The 19,625-nt window shown below is 43.9% G+C and overlaps 1 protein-coding gene across 6 annotated transcripts in view; it reads right to left on the bottom strand.

Annotated features, from left to right (window-relative positions):
- Window positions 1-9,282, bottom strand: part of rundc3b (RUN domain containing 3B) — a 96,142-nt gene extending 86,860 nt beyond the window's left edge. For all 6 annotated transcript variants that reach the window (XM_033012946.1, XM_033012956.1, XM_033012963.1 and 3 more), the window contains exon 1: window positions 8,565-9,282. In XM_033012946.1, coding sequence (XP_032868837.1) covers window positions 8,565-8,614 — 50 coding nt within the window. In that variant the 5' untranslated portion in view covers window positions 8,615-9,282. The remainder of the gene's footprint in view (window positions 1-8,564) is intronic.
- Window positions 9,283-19,625: the final 10,343 nt, after the last annotated feature.

Below are 19,625 nucleotides of genomic sequence, written 5' to 3'. Positions count from 1 at the left end.
TGCAAACAAGAACAGGTTTTGGAGAAGTGAGATTGTTTTGGGCAACCTGATAGCTTATTTAATTGTTCAATAGTTACAAACAACATTTCAAACTAAATTAAGGATTCCCTTCCAAATCCATATTTTTATGGATAAAATCAAAACACATTTTTTCGCTCATTTTTTTAAAAATGTGGATGCATGCCGTGGTAATGCAAACAATTTTGGATGGAATGTATATTTGTGCCTCAATAGGTGTGCTGCATAAATTTACCAATTGATTATTAATCTTAATGATTAATCTTCATCATTATTTACTGTCGTGGTTGAATAACTGTCTGTGTGAGATGTTTTTTTTTTGTTTTTAAGAGATACAGTGTGGAAAAAAGCCCTTTAGCCCATCGAGTTCACACCAACCACGATCACCTGTACACTAGTTTAGTTTAGAGATACAGCTCAGAAACAGGCCCATCAGCCTACCAAGCCCAGTCCCAAGCCCATTACACCAACACTATCCTACACATTAGGGACAATTTACAATTATACCAAGCCAATTAGCCCACAAACCTGTACATCTTTGGAGTGTGGAAGGAAACCAGAGACCCCAGAGAAAATCCACACAGGTCAGGGGGAGAACATACAAACTCCATACAGACAAGCACCCATAGTCAGATTTGAACCCGGTCTCTGACACTGTAAGGCAGCAACACTACTGCTTCGCCACAATGCCACCCTATCCTACGTAACAGGGATGACTGAACACATAAGGGACAATTTACAGAAGCCAATGAACCTACAAGCCTGCACGTCTTTGGAATGTGGGAGGAAAACAGACCACCCGGAGAAAACCCATGCTGTCACAAAGAGAATGTACAAACTCCATACAGACAGCCACCGTAGTCTGGATCAGACATGGTTCTCTGCCACTGCAAGGCAGCAACTGTACTGCCACCCCTGTATATTTCAGGATTATGTGACAAAGTAGAATGTAGCAAATGAATGCCCAGACAAAAGTCTCTCTATGGAGATCCTTGGGAGACAAGTGCAAGGGTTTTACGCATTTAGCAGTGGCAGTGATCCTGCAAGGAGCAAGTTCTACAATTCATTGCATTTCCTCAGGCAGATGAGACTGACAGTTTCAATTCCCTAAAAGATGACAATTGACATTACAAGGATGTATGAAATAAGTTGGAATGGGAGCAAATGACCTTGTAACAAGAGCAAAAAGCTGGTAAAATCTTGCTGGAGAATGAGAACCTTGGCAACTCTGGGTAACAAAGGACGAGTTTAACCGAGCTTCATTGAAAGCATTAGGAATGACAAGTTAGTTAAATATCACTTAATCCCTTCGGGTCAGGATCCTTCTTCAGACTGAAGAATGTTCCTGACCCAAAACATTGCCTATCCCTATCCTCCAGAGATGCTGCCCGACCCATTGAGTTACTTCAGCAGCAGTCTGAAGAAGGGTTTCGGCCCGAAACGTCGCCTATTTCCTTCGCTCCATAGATGCTGCTGCACCCGCTGAGTTTCTCCAGCAATTTTGTGTACCTTCGATCTTCCAGCATCTGCAGTTCCTTCTTGAACACGAGTTACTTCAGCAGCTTGTTTTCTGCCAATTTTTCATTAGTTGGTTAAAGATGGAGACAGTTAGCAGCTTCAAATTCCTGGCCATTAATATCTTGTATGCCCTGACCTGGGCTAGGAACATAGATGCAAATACATAGCACCTCTACTTATAAGTTTAAATATATTCAGCATGTTACCAAATACTCTGACAAACTTCTCCAGATGTATAGTTGACAGTATTCCGACTGGTTGCATCATGAATTGGTACAGTAAGTCAAACACAAGAGGCTGCTGAGAGTGGTGACCTCAACATAGAAACATAGGAAATAGGTGCAGGAGTAGGCCATTCGGCCCTTCGAGCCTGCACCGCCATTCAATATGATCATGGCTGATCATCCAACTCAGTATCCTGTACCTGCCTTCTCTCCATACCCCCTGATCCCTTTAGCCACAAGGGCCACATCTAACCCCCTCTTAAATATAGCCAATGAACTGGCCTCAACTACCTTCTGTGGCAGAGAATTCCAGAGATTCACCACTCTCTGTGTGAAAAATATTTTCCTCATCTCGGTCCTAAAAGATTTCCCCCTTATCCTTAAACTGTGACCCCTTGTTCTGGACTTCCCCAACATCGGAAACAATCTTCCTGTATCTAGCCTGTCCAACCCCTTAAGAATTTTGTAATTTTCTATAAGATCTCCCCTCAATCTTCTAAATTCTAGCGAGTACAAACCGAGTCTATCCAGTCTTTCTTCATATGAAAGTCCTGACATCCCAGGAATCAGTCTGGTGAGCCTTCTCTGTACTCCCTCTATGGCAAGAATGTCTTTCCTCAGATTAGGAGACCAAAACTGTACGCAATACTCCAGGTGTGGTCTCACCAAGACCCTGTACAACTGCAGTAGAACCTCCCTGCTCCTATACTCAAATCCTTTTGCTATGAATGCTAACATACCATTCGCCTTCTTCACTGCCTGCTGCACCTGCATGCCTACTTTTAATGACTGGTGTACCATGACACCCAGGTCTCGTTGCATCTCCCCCTTTCCTAATCGGCCACCATTCAGATAATAATCTACTTTCCTGTTTTTGCCACCAAAGTGGATAACCTCGCATTTATCCACATTATACTGCATCTGCCATGCATTTGCCCACTCACCCAGCCTATCCAAGTCACCTTGCAGCCTCCTAGCATCCTCCACACAGCTAACACTGCCCCCCAGCTTCGTGTCATCTGCAAACTTGGAGATAACATAACCACAGGCACAACCCTCCCCACCAAAGAGGCACTGCCTCAAGAAGGGGAAATCGATCATCAAGAATCCCCACCATCTGGGCCATGTCCTATTCTCGCTGCTTCCATCATGCAGGAGGTGCTGAAGACCAACACCACCATACTCAGGAACATCTATTTTTCTATCAGCTATCAGATTCTTGAACAAACCCACACAACCCTCATCCTACCTTGACAATGGAACACTATGGACTACCTCTTGCACTGCCATGGAATTTTTTTGTTCCTAATTGTGATTCGTGATAATGTCTGTCTTTGTTTTTTCTTTTACTGTTTTTCAGAATTCATGTGTAATATGTATAATTTATACATAACATGTTTTGCCTGTCGCTTGACTGCGTCTGAGAGGCTGCAGGAAGAAAGATTTTCAGTGCACCTGTACTTCACCGTATTTGTGTATATGCCAATAAACTCAAATTGTCTAGGATAGTCAAGGTTTTGGATCAAGACCCTTCATCCAGATTGAAATAGAGGGGACATTATATTCCATTTGGTGCTCCCAATCTGGAATTCTTTATATCAGTAAGATGAAGTGTCGGTGCCTCCAATGTGGCCTCGGTTACATTAGTAAATGCAAGTATAAACTCGGCAATCATTTTGCCAAACACTTGCGCCTCTGTCTGCCAAGACCCTCTGAAGCTCCTGGTTGCCTGTCCTTTTGTTCCTTGGCCTCCTCCATTGCCAGAATCACACACAAACTGAAAGAGCAACAAATGTAGACACCAGGAGCTGCTGATGCTGGCTTTACAAAATGAGACAAAGTGCCGGAGTATCTCAGTGTCTTTCAGGCAGCATCTCTGAAGAGCGTGGACCGACAGCATCTTTTGCAGATCCCAGGGCCATTCGTCACCTATAGATATTCTCCAGAGATGCTGCCTGACCCGTTGAATTACTCCAGCACTTTGTGTCTCTCTTTTTTATATACATAATGAACGATAGGGCCTCCGAGTATATAGAAATACACTGTTTTCTTGATGTCCACTGTCCCCGCAAGAATTACGGAAACAAAGTATGCATTCACTAGAATTTTGGCATTTAAGAAACAACGTGATTTTTTTTAGTATGGGAGAAAACATAAAAACATCAACATAAAAAGCAGCATTCTGTTCATTTGTGCTGGCCCCAGGAGTTATAATTACATATTACAGTGGAGCAAAGCCTTTCATAACGGAAGGATAATAGAAAGTTTGAACTTGCTTCTAGAAATCTGAATTGATGCTCCTCGTCATAACACTTATTGGGTTTTTTTGCAATTGAAAGCTAAGAAATAAAGGCAAAAGGTACAGAGAGTTAGGTCACAGATCAACAATGATATAATTGAAAGGCATGAAGGGGTAAGTGGCCAGCTACTTTTCCTATGATTTATGCCCCATTGTCAGCTGCTGCCAATCGTCCATTCCTCATCCAAAAAGCAATTTGCTCTAAACACAAGTATTGTGCACCGCTGGCTCACTGTCCTCCTCAGATGCAAGATTAATTCTGACCCCACCACCTTCAACTCATTCGACAGATCCAACTGTTTGTTGCTGAATAATGATTAACAAAATGGAAAACGTGCCGCACTTGATGTAGAGGGAAGCCTTCTGCCACTATTTCAGCTGGGATCTGTTAATCCAGCGAGATGAAGGATCAGGTCTTGGATCTTTTTAGTCTGTCTGGATACAACTTTAGAATTGTCTTTTCCTGCTGGTTTATAATTTGTGATGACCACAATGTAAAAGGTGAAAAAGAATAATTTATTTTTGTGAACATGTTAGAGGGTATTAAATTCACAATTTTAAAACACCGGAAAAAATCTCAATGAACATTATATTTGCTTTGATGACACTTCTGTTAAGCTTTACTTCAGTGTCAATTTACACCTGATTGCAGTAACATGTTCAGTCATAACACCTGTAATCAGGCATAAACTGACAGTGCTAAGGTTGGAATTATCTAATGGGGTGATTCAAACATAGTTCAAGGCAGGTTTTAGAAATGACTTTAAAAGGTATCAGAAGAGGATATATTTAAGGAAAGAATGCCATATCTTGAAAGCAGATAATGATGTCAATGCAGATCAGAAAGGATGCCAAGAATTTATAAAGAGACCAAAGTTGGACAAACGCACCAGTGCCTGTGGAAGTGAGAGGAGTAGAAGGAAACAAGACTATTGATAGATTTGAATTCAACAGACATTTAAAACAGAGGTTCAGATGAACTAGGTAACTGCAAGCAAAACTTTAGGATTAGAAAAGAGTTAGCAATTTTGTAAGAGCAGAAATTTAGACAGGCATTTGGAATAACACTGGGATCCAATGACCATTTATGGGCAGGGTGGATGGTGGAGGTACAGCACCTCCCAAATCACCTACTTGCCAGACTGAGCACTTACTGTCCTACATGTGGCAAAATTTATGAGTCCCTTTCTGGCTTCACAAGTCCCATTATCAAGTCCAACGGTGACAGAACCATGGCCTAATAACACTTCCTTAAAGGACAAGTGCAGTGAAACTTTGGGAGGCAGAAATAGTCATTGTGATAAAAAGGACCAAGGCAATGAAAAGGTCAACTCAATCAAATGAGACACATAGGTTGCCAAGAGTCCAAAACATTTGTTAGGGAGGGAACAAGATCACTCAAGAGAAAAATGAGTTTGTGAGATGAGGCAGGAAGGAGGTGCATGTCAAATTCAATGACTTCAAAATCTTCCAAAGGGATTCTGCAATTCAACCAGAACTACCATAGATATGCAGAAAGAGAATTCAAGGCATTGAGAGAATTATCAGAGACCAAGAGCTGGATGTCATCTTCATACAATGGAATATGATGTAGTATTGATAGATAATATCTCTGGTAGAACAAGGAACTAGAAGCCACTAACGGTAGACCATTGGGCATCTAATAGGTAAGGGCACAAGTTGTGGGCATAGGTAAGATTTAGAGGAATTGGTAGGTAGGATTTTCCCATCCAGAAGGTGGCTGCAATCTGGGTGGTGGAGGCAGAGGCTCATCAAACATTTAGGAAGTGTAGGAGGGAACTGCAGATGCTGGTTTAATCCGAAGATAGACACAAAAAACTGGAGTAACTCAGAAGGACAGAGAAACTGAAGAAGGGTCTCGACCCGAAATGTCACCCATTCGTTCTCTGCAGAGATACTGCCTGTCCCGCTGAATTACTCTAGCTTTTTGTGTCTGTTTTAGGAAGTATCTATATCACTTGAGGCATAGAAAACCACAGGACAGTTGCTGGCAAATGCGATTAACATAGATAAGCATTTGATGGTCGGAACGGATAGAATGGGTCAAAAGTCCTGCGTGTTCCACTGTACAGCAACATTGCAAGTACTTTTAACTCGCCACCCAGAAGCAAATGTGGCGAGTTAAAAGCAAAGGTTAAAAGTGCCTTTGTTAAATCTCCGCCTATGGTTGGGTGGTATAGAAAGGAACAGTGTGAACTTAAGGCCATTTCACCCTCCCTAACAAGGTCTGCATGGTCTGGAGAGAATCTTGCACAATTCCGAGAACACCGACAGTTTTATTTCGGAATAGATTTATTTTTGACCTTTCTAGTGCCTAGCGGGATGGACATCTGATCGGCGAGGTTCAAACACGGAGGCAAACAGCAGTTTTTCAATCGTTCCCCGCCGCAGAAGTCGCTTCTCATCCTGCAGAGCATTATCATCGGTCCTCAGGCATTGTGCAAATAGGAAGACCGTTTCACGTTTTGGTTAGTGCGAAACCGGTCTGATATTCAAAGAACCGCGGCAGATGATTTTAACCACACAAAAAAAAGATAATAATAATAATAATACATAATAAGGATGCGCGGCAGCAGTGGCAGTGCATCGAGCGGCAGTTGTAGTTCGCTACCGCAGCGAAGGACAGCGTCCAGAGGTCGGCTGTGGTTCAATGTGTCAGGAAGCTTCGTCCCTACACCTCCCGATAAGCAACTTTACAACAAGAACATCGGTACAGCCCTGGCAACATGCACTCGATCTCGACCGCAAAATAATACATATCTCACTTGCAGTAGAAGAGCAATATTTACCGGTAAATAAAACACGGTATTTATCTCTTCGTCTATGACAACCGCTCAGCGTGCGTTTGTGTGTAACTGGGAATATCATCCTTTGATGTCTGTCTGTATTATCAGTCCAATGTAGAGCAGACTGGACTACATTCGCTTCCAGCCATTGAATGCGATTGGATTTGATTAAACCGGGGAGTCAATGCTCCCAGTTCGCTGTGTGGAGGAACTGCAGATAGAAACATAGAAATTAGGTGCAGGAGTAGGCCATTCGGCCCTTCGAGCCTGCACCGCCATTCAATATGATCATGGCTGATCATCCAACTCAGTATCCTGTACCTGCCTTCTCTCCATACCCTCTGATCCCCTTAACCACAAGGGCCACATCTAACTCCCTCTTAAATATAGCTGGAGTAACTCAGAGATACAGGCAACATCTCTGGATGGAAGGAATGGGTGGTGTTTCTCGGGTCGAGAAGAATGGTCTGAACCCGAAACGTCACCTACCCCCTCCATCCAGAGATGCTTCCTGTCCCGCTGAGTTACTCCAACATTTTGTACCCATCTCCCTGGGTACAACATTTTGTACCCATCTCCCTGTTCCATCCCGGGGGGAGGGTCCATTGTCCCACTGAGGCTCTGATGTCCCGCATCGCCAGTCATTCAGTCTCTTTGGTAGAACACATTGGTGAGGATTTACAGATAATTGTGAAAACTGGTAGGTCCACTCCCACCATCCCATTCCCGGTGACCTTAATCAGAGAGTGGGAAGAGAGACAAGCGATGAAGCTTGCGTCCCATCGCAAAAATACAACAAAGAGACGAGACAACGGTACACTGGACAGAGTGCACACGACACAAGTACAATGGGACAACTCGTGTTCCCGGTCCCCTCCATCCCGGGAACACGAGTTGGGCAGGGATATGGACCTAGGTATGGTTAGTATAGTAAGACCTGAGTGATCTCCTGGACAAGTGTCGATCGCCTGGATTGGGGTCGGAGAGGAATTTCCCGGATTTTTTTCCCGAATTGGACCTGGGTTTTTATCCGTTTTTTTGCCTCCCCCAGGAGATCACGAGGTTCTTGGGGTGGAGAGGGGTGATAGCGGTATAAAGGGGAGGGTAGTGTCTTGTGTTCTGTGTCTTGTGTCTACTGTTTGTGGGTAAGTGTGTCTGTTTAGTGTTCAGCCATGAGCGAATGGCGGTGCGGGCTCGACGGACCTGGTGGTCTACTCTCGCACCTACTTTCTATGTTTCTATCCCCCCCGTCCAGCAAAAACAACGGGCACCCGACAATAAAGACCAGGTTGCAACAATAAACAAACTGCGAAAAAGAAATGCGTGCAGCTCAGTCATAGAAACATAGAAAATAGGTGCAGTAGGCCATTCGGCCCTTCGAACCAGCGCCGCCATTCAATATGATTATGGCAGATCATCCAAAATCAGTACCCCGTTCCGGCTTATCCCCCATATCCCTTGATTCTTTTAACCCTAAGAGCTAAATCTAACTCCCTCTTAAAAACACGCATGTTCTGCCTTTGACCGATAACACAGATATTTTAAAATGCTATTTCCGGTTACACAGACACAACTATTGGCGAAGGAAGACGATTACAAGGCACATTCTCTCCTTAATGTGCCGGGGAATCAAAGGACAGCAAGTGACGCCACACAAAGAGCAGCAGCTCCCCGTCTCCTGGGTCCGACAACAATTACCTGCAGACGGTAATGAGGTTTTTCCGCTCCACCGCAGCGTTCCTCGCCATGGTCTTCTTGCGGGGAAAAAAATAAGTCACAGGCTCAGAGATGCCATGTCCGTGTCTTTAAACCGGAATATCGTGCAGAGTGAGGTGCTCGGGGAGAGGAAGCGTGTGGGGAGGGACGCTGGGCGTTTGTATGAAGGTGTTGGATATCTCTGCTGCAGCTCGGCTGTGGGACCCCGCTGGCGGCTCATCAGTGTAGCTGTGGGCCGGGAGCAGCCGCAACCAGCTGGGATTCCCGAGAAACAAAAAGCACCGGCGTTTTGCAAACACACGCGAACACGGGCACACACATCATGCAGCAGCAGCAGCAGCAGCAGCAGCAGAGAGGGCAATAATTGAGCTTGACAACGAAGTCGCCAGATGAAATGCACTTGTGCTTTCGGGTCCTGGTGTCGGCTCGTATTTCCACCAGATCTGTAGCTGTCAGTGTTGTATACTGTGGCGATCTATGTAGAGGGAGCTAACTGCTGCATTTCCTCCTTTTGTTGTTGTTGTAAAAGACAAGTTTTATTCCTAATTCCGTTTGACGTGTAGTGGTCTTGCAGTCGTGAATTGCAGTGGAGGTGAAGCCGGCTCGGTCCGTGTAAGACTCAGCTCGCACATATACATCTAGCTAACAACACAGTCACGGGCTCCGCTTCATCCAGTTCCCTTCTGTCACACCACGGGACCGGAAGCTTATGGCTTGTATTCCCTTTAAAGGGACCCCGCCAGCATGACCTCATTCTTGGAGAACTGCGGGTTCACACACGCACGTACACCCTCCATCTGCCAACTTTCTGCAGCTCAGCAAATTGGAAACCCCAATCGAAAGCCGGGGGCAGCGGTGGCATTGGCAATGAATCCGCTCTGAAACGCACAATTGGCTTCATGTTAGTGGATGTCAAAATCAAATGCTGCGGATGCTGGGACTGAAGGATGATAAATCCCCTGGGCCTGATGGTCTGCATCCCAGGGTCCTCAGGGAGGTGGCTCTAGAAATAGTGGACGCATTGGTGATCATTTTTCAATGTTCAATATATTCAGGATCAGTTCCTGTGGATTGGGATAGCTAATGTTATTCCACTTTTCAAGAAAGGAGCGAGAGAGAAAATGGGGAATTACAGACCAGTTAGCCTGACTTCGGTGGTGGGAAAGATGCTGGAGTCACTTATTAAATAGGTAATAAGGGGGCATTTGGATAGCAGTAAAAGGATTAGTCCAAGTCAACATGGATTTATAAAAGGGAAATCATGCTTGACTAATCTTCTTGAAATTTTTGAGGATGTGACAAGTAAGATGGATGAAGGGGTGTCAGTGGATGTAGTGTATCTAGACTTTTGGAAAGCCTTTGATAAGGTCCCGCACGGGAGATTGGTGACTAAAATTAGAGCACATGGTATTGGGGGTAGGGTGTTGACATGGATAGAAAATTGGTTGGCAGACTGGAAGCAAAGAGTAGGAGTGAACGGGTCCTTTTCAGAATGGCAGGCAGTGGCGAGTGGAGTGCCGCAAAGCTCGGTGTTGGGGCCGCAACTGTTTACCATATCTATTAATGATTTGGAAGAGGGAATTAGGAGCAACACTAGCAAGTTTGCGGATGACACAAAACTGGGTGGCAGTGTGAACTGTGAAGAGGATGTTAGGAGGTTTCAGGGTGACCTGGACAGGTTGAGTGAATGGGCAGATGCGTGGCAGATGCAGTATAATATAGATAAATGTGAGGTTATCCACTTTGGCGGCAAAAACAAGGGGGCAGATTATTATCTCAATGGGGTTAGGTTAGGTAAGGGGGAGGTGCAGCGAGGCCTGGGCGTCCTTGTACACCGGTCACTGAAAGTTGGCTTACAGGTACAGCAGGCAGTGAAGAAAGCTCTGTTGGCCTTCATAACAAGAAGATTTCAGTATAGGAGTAAAGAGGTTCTTCTGCAGTTGTATAGGGCTCTGGTGAGACCACATCTGGAGTATTGTGTACAGTTTTGGTCTCCTAATTTGAGGAAGGACATCCTTGTGATTGAAGCAGTGCAGCGTAGGTTCACAAGATTGATCCCTGGGATGAGGGGGGATCTTATAGAAACATAAAATTATAAAAGGACTGGACAAGCTAGATGCAGGAAAAATGTTCCCAATGTTGGGCGAGTCCAGAATCAGGGGCCACAGTCTTAGAATAAAGGGGAGGTCATTTAAGACTGAAGTGAGAAAAAATGTTTTCACCCAGAGAGTTGTGAATTTATGGAATTCCCTGCCACAGAGGGCAGTGGAGGCCAAGTCACTGGATGAATTTAAGAGAGAGTTAGCTAGAGCTCTAGGGGCTGGTGGAGTCAAGGGATATGGGGAGAAGGCAGGCACGGGTTATTGATAGGGGACGATCAGCCATGATCACAAAGAATGGTGGTGCTGGCTCAAAGGGCCGAATGGCCTCCTCCTGCACCTAGTTTCTATGTTTCTATGTTAAATGAGAAAATGCCGCAAGTGTTCTGTGAGCGAAGCAGCGACTCTGAGTTGGTGTAGCATTTTATCTTTATACATCGCTCTGTTAAGGGGGGGAGGGGAAGGGGAAGGGGCGGAGGGTGTAGTGTTGACAACTCCTGGTGTTAAATGATCGCCTGGCTTCACATTACACATTAACACCACATCTCATTATTTGTTTCCTATTTGTACCGACTTTACAATTTACAACACTCTTTTGTTGCACATTCAACCAGCAACTTCAGCGTTAAGTGTTCCTTATTGTCACGTGTATAAAGTTTTCTTTTCTAACGCTGATATTGTGGGGATTAAGATGAAAACAATGTTCTCCTTGGTCACCTCGGAAACCAAATCATTAATTAATCACAACAGACTTGTGTCAAGGTGAAGTTCACTGGGGCTTCTAGGGAGTGTCAGGGAGTGGTGAGGCTAAACACACACAATTATAATGTTAATATAATGTTTTAATATATATATATATAAGCTTATATATAAATTAAGATTTTATATATTAATGTATATGGTCAAATTATGAGAATTATATATTATATAATACATCATAATTTCAAATACATTTCTCATTAGAATCGCTTTACCAATAAAATCCAAATGACGAATAATGAATTCATCAGAATTAATTTTGTCAAACAAAAATTGGTGGAAATAGCAGATTATGGTGGGAGAAACTGGGTTAATGCTTTGAGTCAACAATCTTTAAAACAAGGAAAAATGCTTGGCCTTTAAATCTGGAGGGAAAGGGGGATGGGTAGAATTTGACAACGTGGAAACCGAATCCCATTAATTAAGTGGGAAGCAGTGCAAATAAATTGCACCTTCACTTGAAATCTTTTGGGGCCCAGATGGCAGGAATGAAGGGGCTGTTGAATCTCACCATAGTTCCAGCTGTGTTTCTTTTATTCTCTCTCTCCTACTAATTGCAAATTTAAATGTTGTCCCATTTCAGATTCAGGTCATTTATTGTCAGTGTGCAAGGACAGTTCACATGAAGCTCACAAAGTGAACATACAGTAATTACTAGACTAAGTGGGACCCGTTGTGTCCCGGCATCACACGGGAGGGGGGGGGGGGTGTGGGGCTGTCTGTTGCGCTAGTATAGGTGTTGCGGGTTGAAGGTACTGGTTTCCAGAGGGCTAGTATAGACATTGTGGGCCGTATGGATGCTTGGGCAGGCATCCAACTGTTGCAACGATTTTAAAATCCAAGCCAAGGCAAACAATTGGGCTGCAGCCACCCGACAACCAAAATTCATTTTGAGAACACAAACTTGTCAAAAAGTACAGGCAAACAATTGGGCTTCAGACACCCGACAACCAAAATTCATTTTGAGAACACAAACTTGTCAAAAAGGAGAGGCAAACAATTGGGCCGCAGACACCCGGCAACCAAAATTCATTTTGTGAACACAAACTTGTTAAAAAAAAGGCGAGGCAAACAATTGGGCTGCAGACATAGAAACATAGAAACATAGAAATTAGGTGCAGGAGTAGGCCATTCGGCCCTTCGAGCCTGCACCGCCATTCAATATGATCATGGCTGATCATCCAACCCAGTATCCCGTACCTGCCTTCTCTCCATACCCTCTGATCCCCTTAGCCACAAGGGCCACATCTAACTCCCTCTTAAATATAGCCAAAGAACTGGCCTCAACTATCCTCTGTGGCAGATCGTTCCAGAGATTCACCACTTTGTGTGAAAAAAGTTTTTCTCATCTCGGTTTTAAAGGATTTCCCCCTTATCCTTAAGCTGTGACCCCTTGTCCTGGACTTCCCCAACATCGGGAACAATCTTCCTGCATCTAGCCTGTCCAACCCCTTAAGAATTTTGTAAGTTTCTATAAGATCCCCTCTCAATCTCCTAAATTCTAGAGAGTATAAACCAAGTCTATCCAGTCTTTCTTCATAAGACAGTCCTGACATCCCAGGAATCAGTCTGGTGAACCTTCTCTGCACTCCCTCTATGGCAATAATGTCCTTCCTCAGATTTGGAGACCAAAACTGTACGCAATACTCCAGGTGTGGTCTCACCAAGACCCTGTACAACCTCACTGCTCCTATACTCAAATCCTTTTGCTATGAATGCTAACATACCATTCGCTTTCTTCACTGCCTGCTGCACCTGCATGCCTACTTTCAATGACTGGTGTACCATGACACCCAGGTCTCGCTGCATCTCCCCTTTTCCTAATCGGCCACCATTTAGATAATAGTCTGCTTTCCTGTTTTTGCCACCAAAATGGATAACCTCACATTTATCCACATTATACTGCATCTGCCAAACATTTGCCCACTCACCCAGCCTATCCAAGTCACCTTGCAGTCTCCTAGCATCCTCCTCACAGCTAACACCGCCCCCCAGCTTACTGTCATCCGCAAACTTGGAGATATTGCCTTCAATTCCCTCATCCAGATCATTGATATATATTGTAAATATCTGGGGTCCCAGCACTGAGCCTTGCGGTACCCCACTAGTCACTGCCCGCCATTGTGAAAAGGACCCGTTTACTCATACTCTTTGCTTCCTGCTTGCCAGCCAGTTCTCTATCCACATCAATACTGAACCCCCAATGCCGTGTGCTTTAAGTTTGTATACTAATCTCTTATGTGGGACCTTGTCGAAAGCCTTCTGGAAGTCTAGATACACCACATCCACTGGTTCTCCCCTATCCACGCTACTAGTTACATCCTCGAAAAATTCTATAAGATTCGTCAGACATGATTTACCTTTCGTAAATCCATGCTGACTTTGTCCAATGATTTCACCACTTTCCAAATGTGCTGCTATCCCATCTTTAATAACTGACTCTAGCAGTTTCCCCACTACCGATGTTAGACTAACTGGTCTGTAATTCCCCGTTTTCCCTCTCCCTCCCTTCTTAAAAAGTGGGGTCACATTTGCTACCTGCCAATCCTCAGGAACTACTCCAGAATCTAAAGAGTTTTGAAAGATTATTACTAATGCATCCACTATTTCTGGAGCTACTTCCTTAAGTACTCTGGGATGCAGCCTATCTGGCCCTGGGGATTTATCGGTCTTTAATCCATTCAATTTACCCAACACCACTTCCCGATTAACCTGGATTTCACTCAATTCCTCCAACTCCTTTGACCCGCGGTCCCCTGCTATTTCCGGCAGATTATTTATGTCTTCCTTAGTGAAGATGGAACCAAAGTAGTTATTCAATTGGTCCGCCATATCCTTGTTCCCCATGATCAACTCACCTGTTTCTGACTGCAAGGGACCTACATTTGTTTTAACTAATCTCTTTCTTTTCACATATCTATAAAAACTTTTGCAGTCAGTTTTTATGTTCCCTGCCAGTTTTCTTTCATAATCTATTTTTCCTTTCCTAATTAAGCCCTTTGTCCTCCTCTGCTGGTCTCTGAATTTCTCCCAGTCCTCTGGTATGCTGCTTTTTCTGGCTAATTTGTACGCATCATCCTTCGCTTTGATACTATCCCTGATTTCCCTTGTTATCCACGGATGCACTACCTTCCCTGATTTATTCTTTTGCCAAACTGGGATGAACAATTTTTGTAGTTCATCCATGCAGTCTTTAAATGTCTTCCATTGCATATCCACCGTCAACCCTTTTAGAATTAATTGCCAGTCAATCTTGGCCAATTCACGTCTCATACCCTCAAAGTCACCTTTCTTTAAGTTCAGAACCATTGTTTCTGAATTAACAATGTCACTCTCCATCCTAATGAAGAACTCAACCATATTATGGTCACTCTTGCTCAAGGGGGCACGTACAACAAGGCTGCAAACTAACCCTTCCTCGTTACTCAATACCCAGTCTAAAATAGCCTGCTCTCTCGTTGGTTCCTCTACATGTTGATTTAGAAAACTATCCCACATACATTCCAAGAAATCCTCTTCTTCAGCACCCCTGCCAATTTGATTCACCCAATCTATATGTCGATTGAAGTCACCCATTATAACTGTTTTGCCTTTGTCACACGCATTTCTAATTTCCTGTTTGATACCATCTCCAACTTCACTACTACTGTTAGGTGGCCTGTACACAACACCCACCAGCGTTTTCTGCCCCTTAGTGTTTCGCAGCTCTACCCACACCGATTCCACATTCTCCAAACTAATGTCCTTCCTTTCCATTGCGTTAATCACCTCTCTAACCAGCAACGCTACCCCACCTTTTCCTTTCTCTCTATCCCTCCTGAATATTGAATATCCCTGGATGTTCAGCTCCCAGCCTTGGTCACCCTGGAGCCATATCTCCGTGATCCCAACTATATCATAATCATTAATGGCTATCTGCACGTTCAACTCATCCACCTTATTACGAATACTCCTTGCATTGAGACACAAAGCCTTCAGGCTTGTTTTTACAATGCTCTTACCCCTTATACAATTATGTTGAAAAGTGGCCCTTTTTGATTTTTGCCCTGGTTTTGTCTGCCTGCCACTTTTACTTTTCACCTTGCTACCTATTGCTTCTACCCTCATTTTACACCCCCTGCCTCTCTGCTCTTGTACCCATCCCCCAGCCACATTAGTTTAAATCCTCCCCGACAGCACTAGCAAACACTCCCCCAAGGACACCCGACACCCGACAACCAAAATTCATTTTGTGAACACAAACTTGTTAAAAAAAGGCGAGGCAAACAATTGGGCTGCAGACACCCGACAACCAAAATTCATTTTGTGAACACAAACTTGTTAAAAAAGGCAAGGCAAACAATTGGGCTGCAGACACCGACAACCAAAATTCATTTTGTGAACACAAACTTGTTAAAAAGGGCTGCAGCCACTTTACAGCCGCATCGAGGGGACTCACCGTGGAGTAGACGTGCGTTCAGTATTATTCGCAGCTCAGAGAGCCGTGACCTTCTCGCTTCCTGGTCTGGCAGAGACTGAGAGAGGCACGACACTTCCTGGTTTTATAGTCCCTCCCCCTGCCGCCAGCGGGGGCAGCAGAGAGAATGGGGGATTTTGTAAAAACATTAATATCTCTCTCATTTTTCATCGACTGAACAAATCCTCCACACTCATACGGCGGAGGGGGGCTCTGAGCGAGGTGGTCAAAAATGACGGCCGTAGGTGGCGGCGTTCTCTCTGAAATTGCAGCACAGTCGGCCAAAAGCGGTCAAGATCAGAGATTTAGTGATATAGATAAATACAACAATAGAAACAAATGCAAAACAGCAGAATTCTGCAAGATTGTAGGACAAATACAAAGTAATGTTAAAATAATTTGAAATGCTATATAGAATAATCAATCAGATAGATTTAAGAGCATGAGTATATGGCAGCGCCTCCAGGAAGAGGAAAGAGGTGATTGTATAAGGACTCTGCTTGCAGTAGAGAAGAAGCTGTTCTTAAATCTGGATTTCTGGGCAGCCAAAACCCTCGATCTTCTCCCAGAAGGTAGAAGAGAGAAAAGGGAGAGACTAGGATGGCAGGCATCTTTGATGACACTTCCAGCCTTCTGGATGCAACACACCATGAGGATGGACTGGGTTGAAGGGTACGATGCGCCTATGATGGACTGAGCTGTGCCCACCACTCTCTACAGGTTCAAACAGTCAAGAGCAGCGCAGTTGTCATCGCAGGCTGAGGTGCCTCCCATCAGAATATTTTCTATAGTGCATCTGTAGAAGTAATCAGATTATAGAGACGTGGAGTCATAGTGTGGAAACAGGCCCTTTGGCCCAACTTGGCCACGCCAAACAACACGCCCTTTCTACACTAGTCCCACCTGCTTCATTTGGCCCATGTCCCGTTAAATCTATCCTATCCATGTGCCAGTATAAATGTTTCTTAAACATTGCGATAGTATCTGCCTTAATTACCCCCTCTGGCAGCTTGTTCCCCACCACCCTTTGTGTAAAAAGTTACCTCTCAGGTTCCTATTAAATCTTTCTCCCGTCACTTTAAACCTATGTCCTCCAGTTCTCGATTCCCTTAATCTGGCAACAGACTTTGTGCATTTACCCGATTTATTCCTCTCATGATTTTATACACCCCTATAAGATCACCCCTCATTCTCCTGTGCTCCTAGGCTGTTGATGGTAATACGGATACCTTGGAATATGAAGTTGTTGACCATATCTACAGCAGCTCAGTCGATGAGGATGGGTTTATGTTCACCCCTTGCTTTCTTAAATCAACAACTAACTCCTTTGTCTCGCTAACACTAAGGGCGAGGTTAATGGCCTGATACCAAATTCTTGATCTCTTTCCCACACTTTCCTTGTTGTTGTAGATCTGGCTGAAAAATAGAGCCATACAGCATGCAAACAGGCTCTTTGGCCCAACTTGCATAAGCCAAACAAGATGCCCCATCTACACTAGTCCTACCTGTCCATCTTAGGCCTATACAGGTATCCCTCTAAATCTTTTACAAAATGTACTTATCCAGATATCTTTCAAATGTTGTTATAGCACCTCCCTCAACTACCTAATCTGGCAGCAGTTCCATATACCCACCAGCTTCTGCGCACAATATTTTCCCCTCTGGTTCCTATTAATCTTTCCTTTCTCATCTTAAACCTATGGTTTTTGATTCCCTTGTTCTGGGTAAATTACTCTGTGTATTCACTCTAGCTATTCCCCTCATGATCTCATACATCTCTATATGATCACTCCTCAGGATCTTGCGCTCCAAGGAATGAAGTCCTTGCCTGTCCAACCTCTCCCAATTGCTCAGGCCCTCAAGTCCTGGCAACATTCCCGAAAGTCTTCTCTGCACTCTTTCCAACTTAACAACATCTTTCCTATAGCAGAATGACAAAAACTGCAAAAGGTACTCCAAATGCGGTCTCACCAAAGTCTTGTACAACTGTTCTGTAACATCCCAACTTCTATACATAGGTGGTATAATTGGAGAACTTAAGGATGGAATTGGTGTTGTACTTGACCACAATCATTAGTGTACTGGTAGAGCAGGGGACTGAGCGCACAACCCTGAAGAGCACCAATGTTAAGGGTCAGGATGGAGGACCATTATGACCAATTCTAAGTGACTGGTCTGCCAGTGAAGAGGTCTAGAAGTCAATTAAAGATGGTGATCCCAAGGCCAAGGTCCAGAAGTTTAGGGATGAGCTTATTTGGTTTTAAGATGTTGAAAGCTGAACAGCAGTCAATGAATAGCATCATGACATGGTTGTTTAAGAAAGAACTGCAGATGCTGGAACAATTAAAGGTAGACAAAAAATGCTGGAGAAACTCAGCGGGTGAGGCAGCATCTATGGAGAGGAATAGGCGACGTTTCGGGTTGAGACTCTTCTGCAGACTGATGTCGGGGGGGGGGGCGGCGGGAAAGAGAAAGGAAGTAGGCGGAGGCAGTAGGACTAGTGGGAGAACTGGGAAGGGGGACGGGAAGGAGGGAGAAAGCAAGGGCTATCTAAAATTAGAGAAGTCAACGTTCATACCGCTGGAGTGCAAACTACCCAAGCAAAATATGAGGTGTTGTTCCTCCAATCTGCTCTGGGCCTCACTCTGGCAATGGAGGAGACTAGGACAGAAAGGTCAGATTGGGAATGGGAGGGGGTGTTGAAGTGCTGAGTAACTGGGTGATCAGCTTGGTTAACACGGACTGAGCGGAGGTGTTCAGCGAAGTGATCGCCAAGCTTGGTCTCACTGATGTAGAGAAGTTGACACGTAGAACAACGGATGCAGTAGATGGGGCTGGAGGAGGTGCAGGTGAACCTCTGCCTCACCTGGAAAGACTGATTGTAGCAATGTTACAACATTTTGAGATTTTAAAAATCAAGTCTGTAATTTATTACATCAGATAAAGCATACAAAGAAGTTTAATTTGACACCTAATTCACTTTCATATCTTCAGTATTAAAAAAGTTATGGCCATTTTCATACTCGACAATTAGCATCTTGTTCCCTATTGCTTTTCCATTGACTTAACACAAAAGCTGTGATCGAGGACAGTCAAATGGCCATCTTTCTTAAAAATTAAGAGAACTGAAAGAAATTTTCAGTTATTATAGATTGAAGCATTCTGAAACAAATATGAAACAATCTTACTTAGATGACTTGAAATTAAAGCATATAATTAGTTAGTTACCTAATTGTAGCTAATTACAAAATTCAATTACTAGATCTAAACATCTATCAATTTCTTAAGAATAGATGAACATTTTAAAATAGCCTAAGTGTCCAAATAACATTCACACAAGAATTCAAAATATAACATAATATTTAAATCTCATTGTCATGGATTTATAGGCCAATTGGAAGGAATTTAATGTCTGTAAATTAATGGCCATTTAAATCAACTTGCGAGTGGGTTTTTCTGGAACGCGATCATTTGGAACGTTGCGGTTTGCGGTGATTTAGTCCCATATCGGCATGAAAAACACTGCCGGTTCGTATGGGGACTAAATCACCGTTTCGCAACTTAAAATGTGAACTAAAGGCATCTTAAGGACCACTTTTATACATAAAATAAACGGCTTTCGTTTACCTGTCCCCTACCTGAAATCCGTCCCCATTGTCGGCGTTGAAGGCTTTAGAAGCTGATTTAAAAATGACTCCAGCGCTGAACTAGTCGGGCGATTAAAAAAAA

Source organism: Amblyraja radiata, chromosome 2 (assembly GCF_010909765.2).
Source record: "Amblyraja radiata isolate CabotCenter1 chromosome 2, sAmbRad1.1.pri, whole genome shotgun sequence".
In the NCBI taxonomy this organism is placed as follows: Eukaryota; Metazoa; Chordata; class Chondrichthyes; order Rajiformes; family Rajidae; genus Amblyraja; species Amblyraja radiata.
This window is presented reverse-complemented; position numbering and strand designations above follow the sequence as displayed.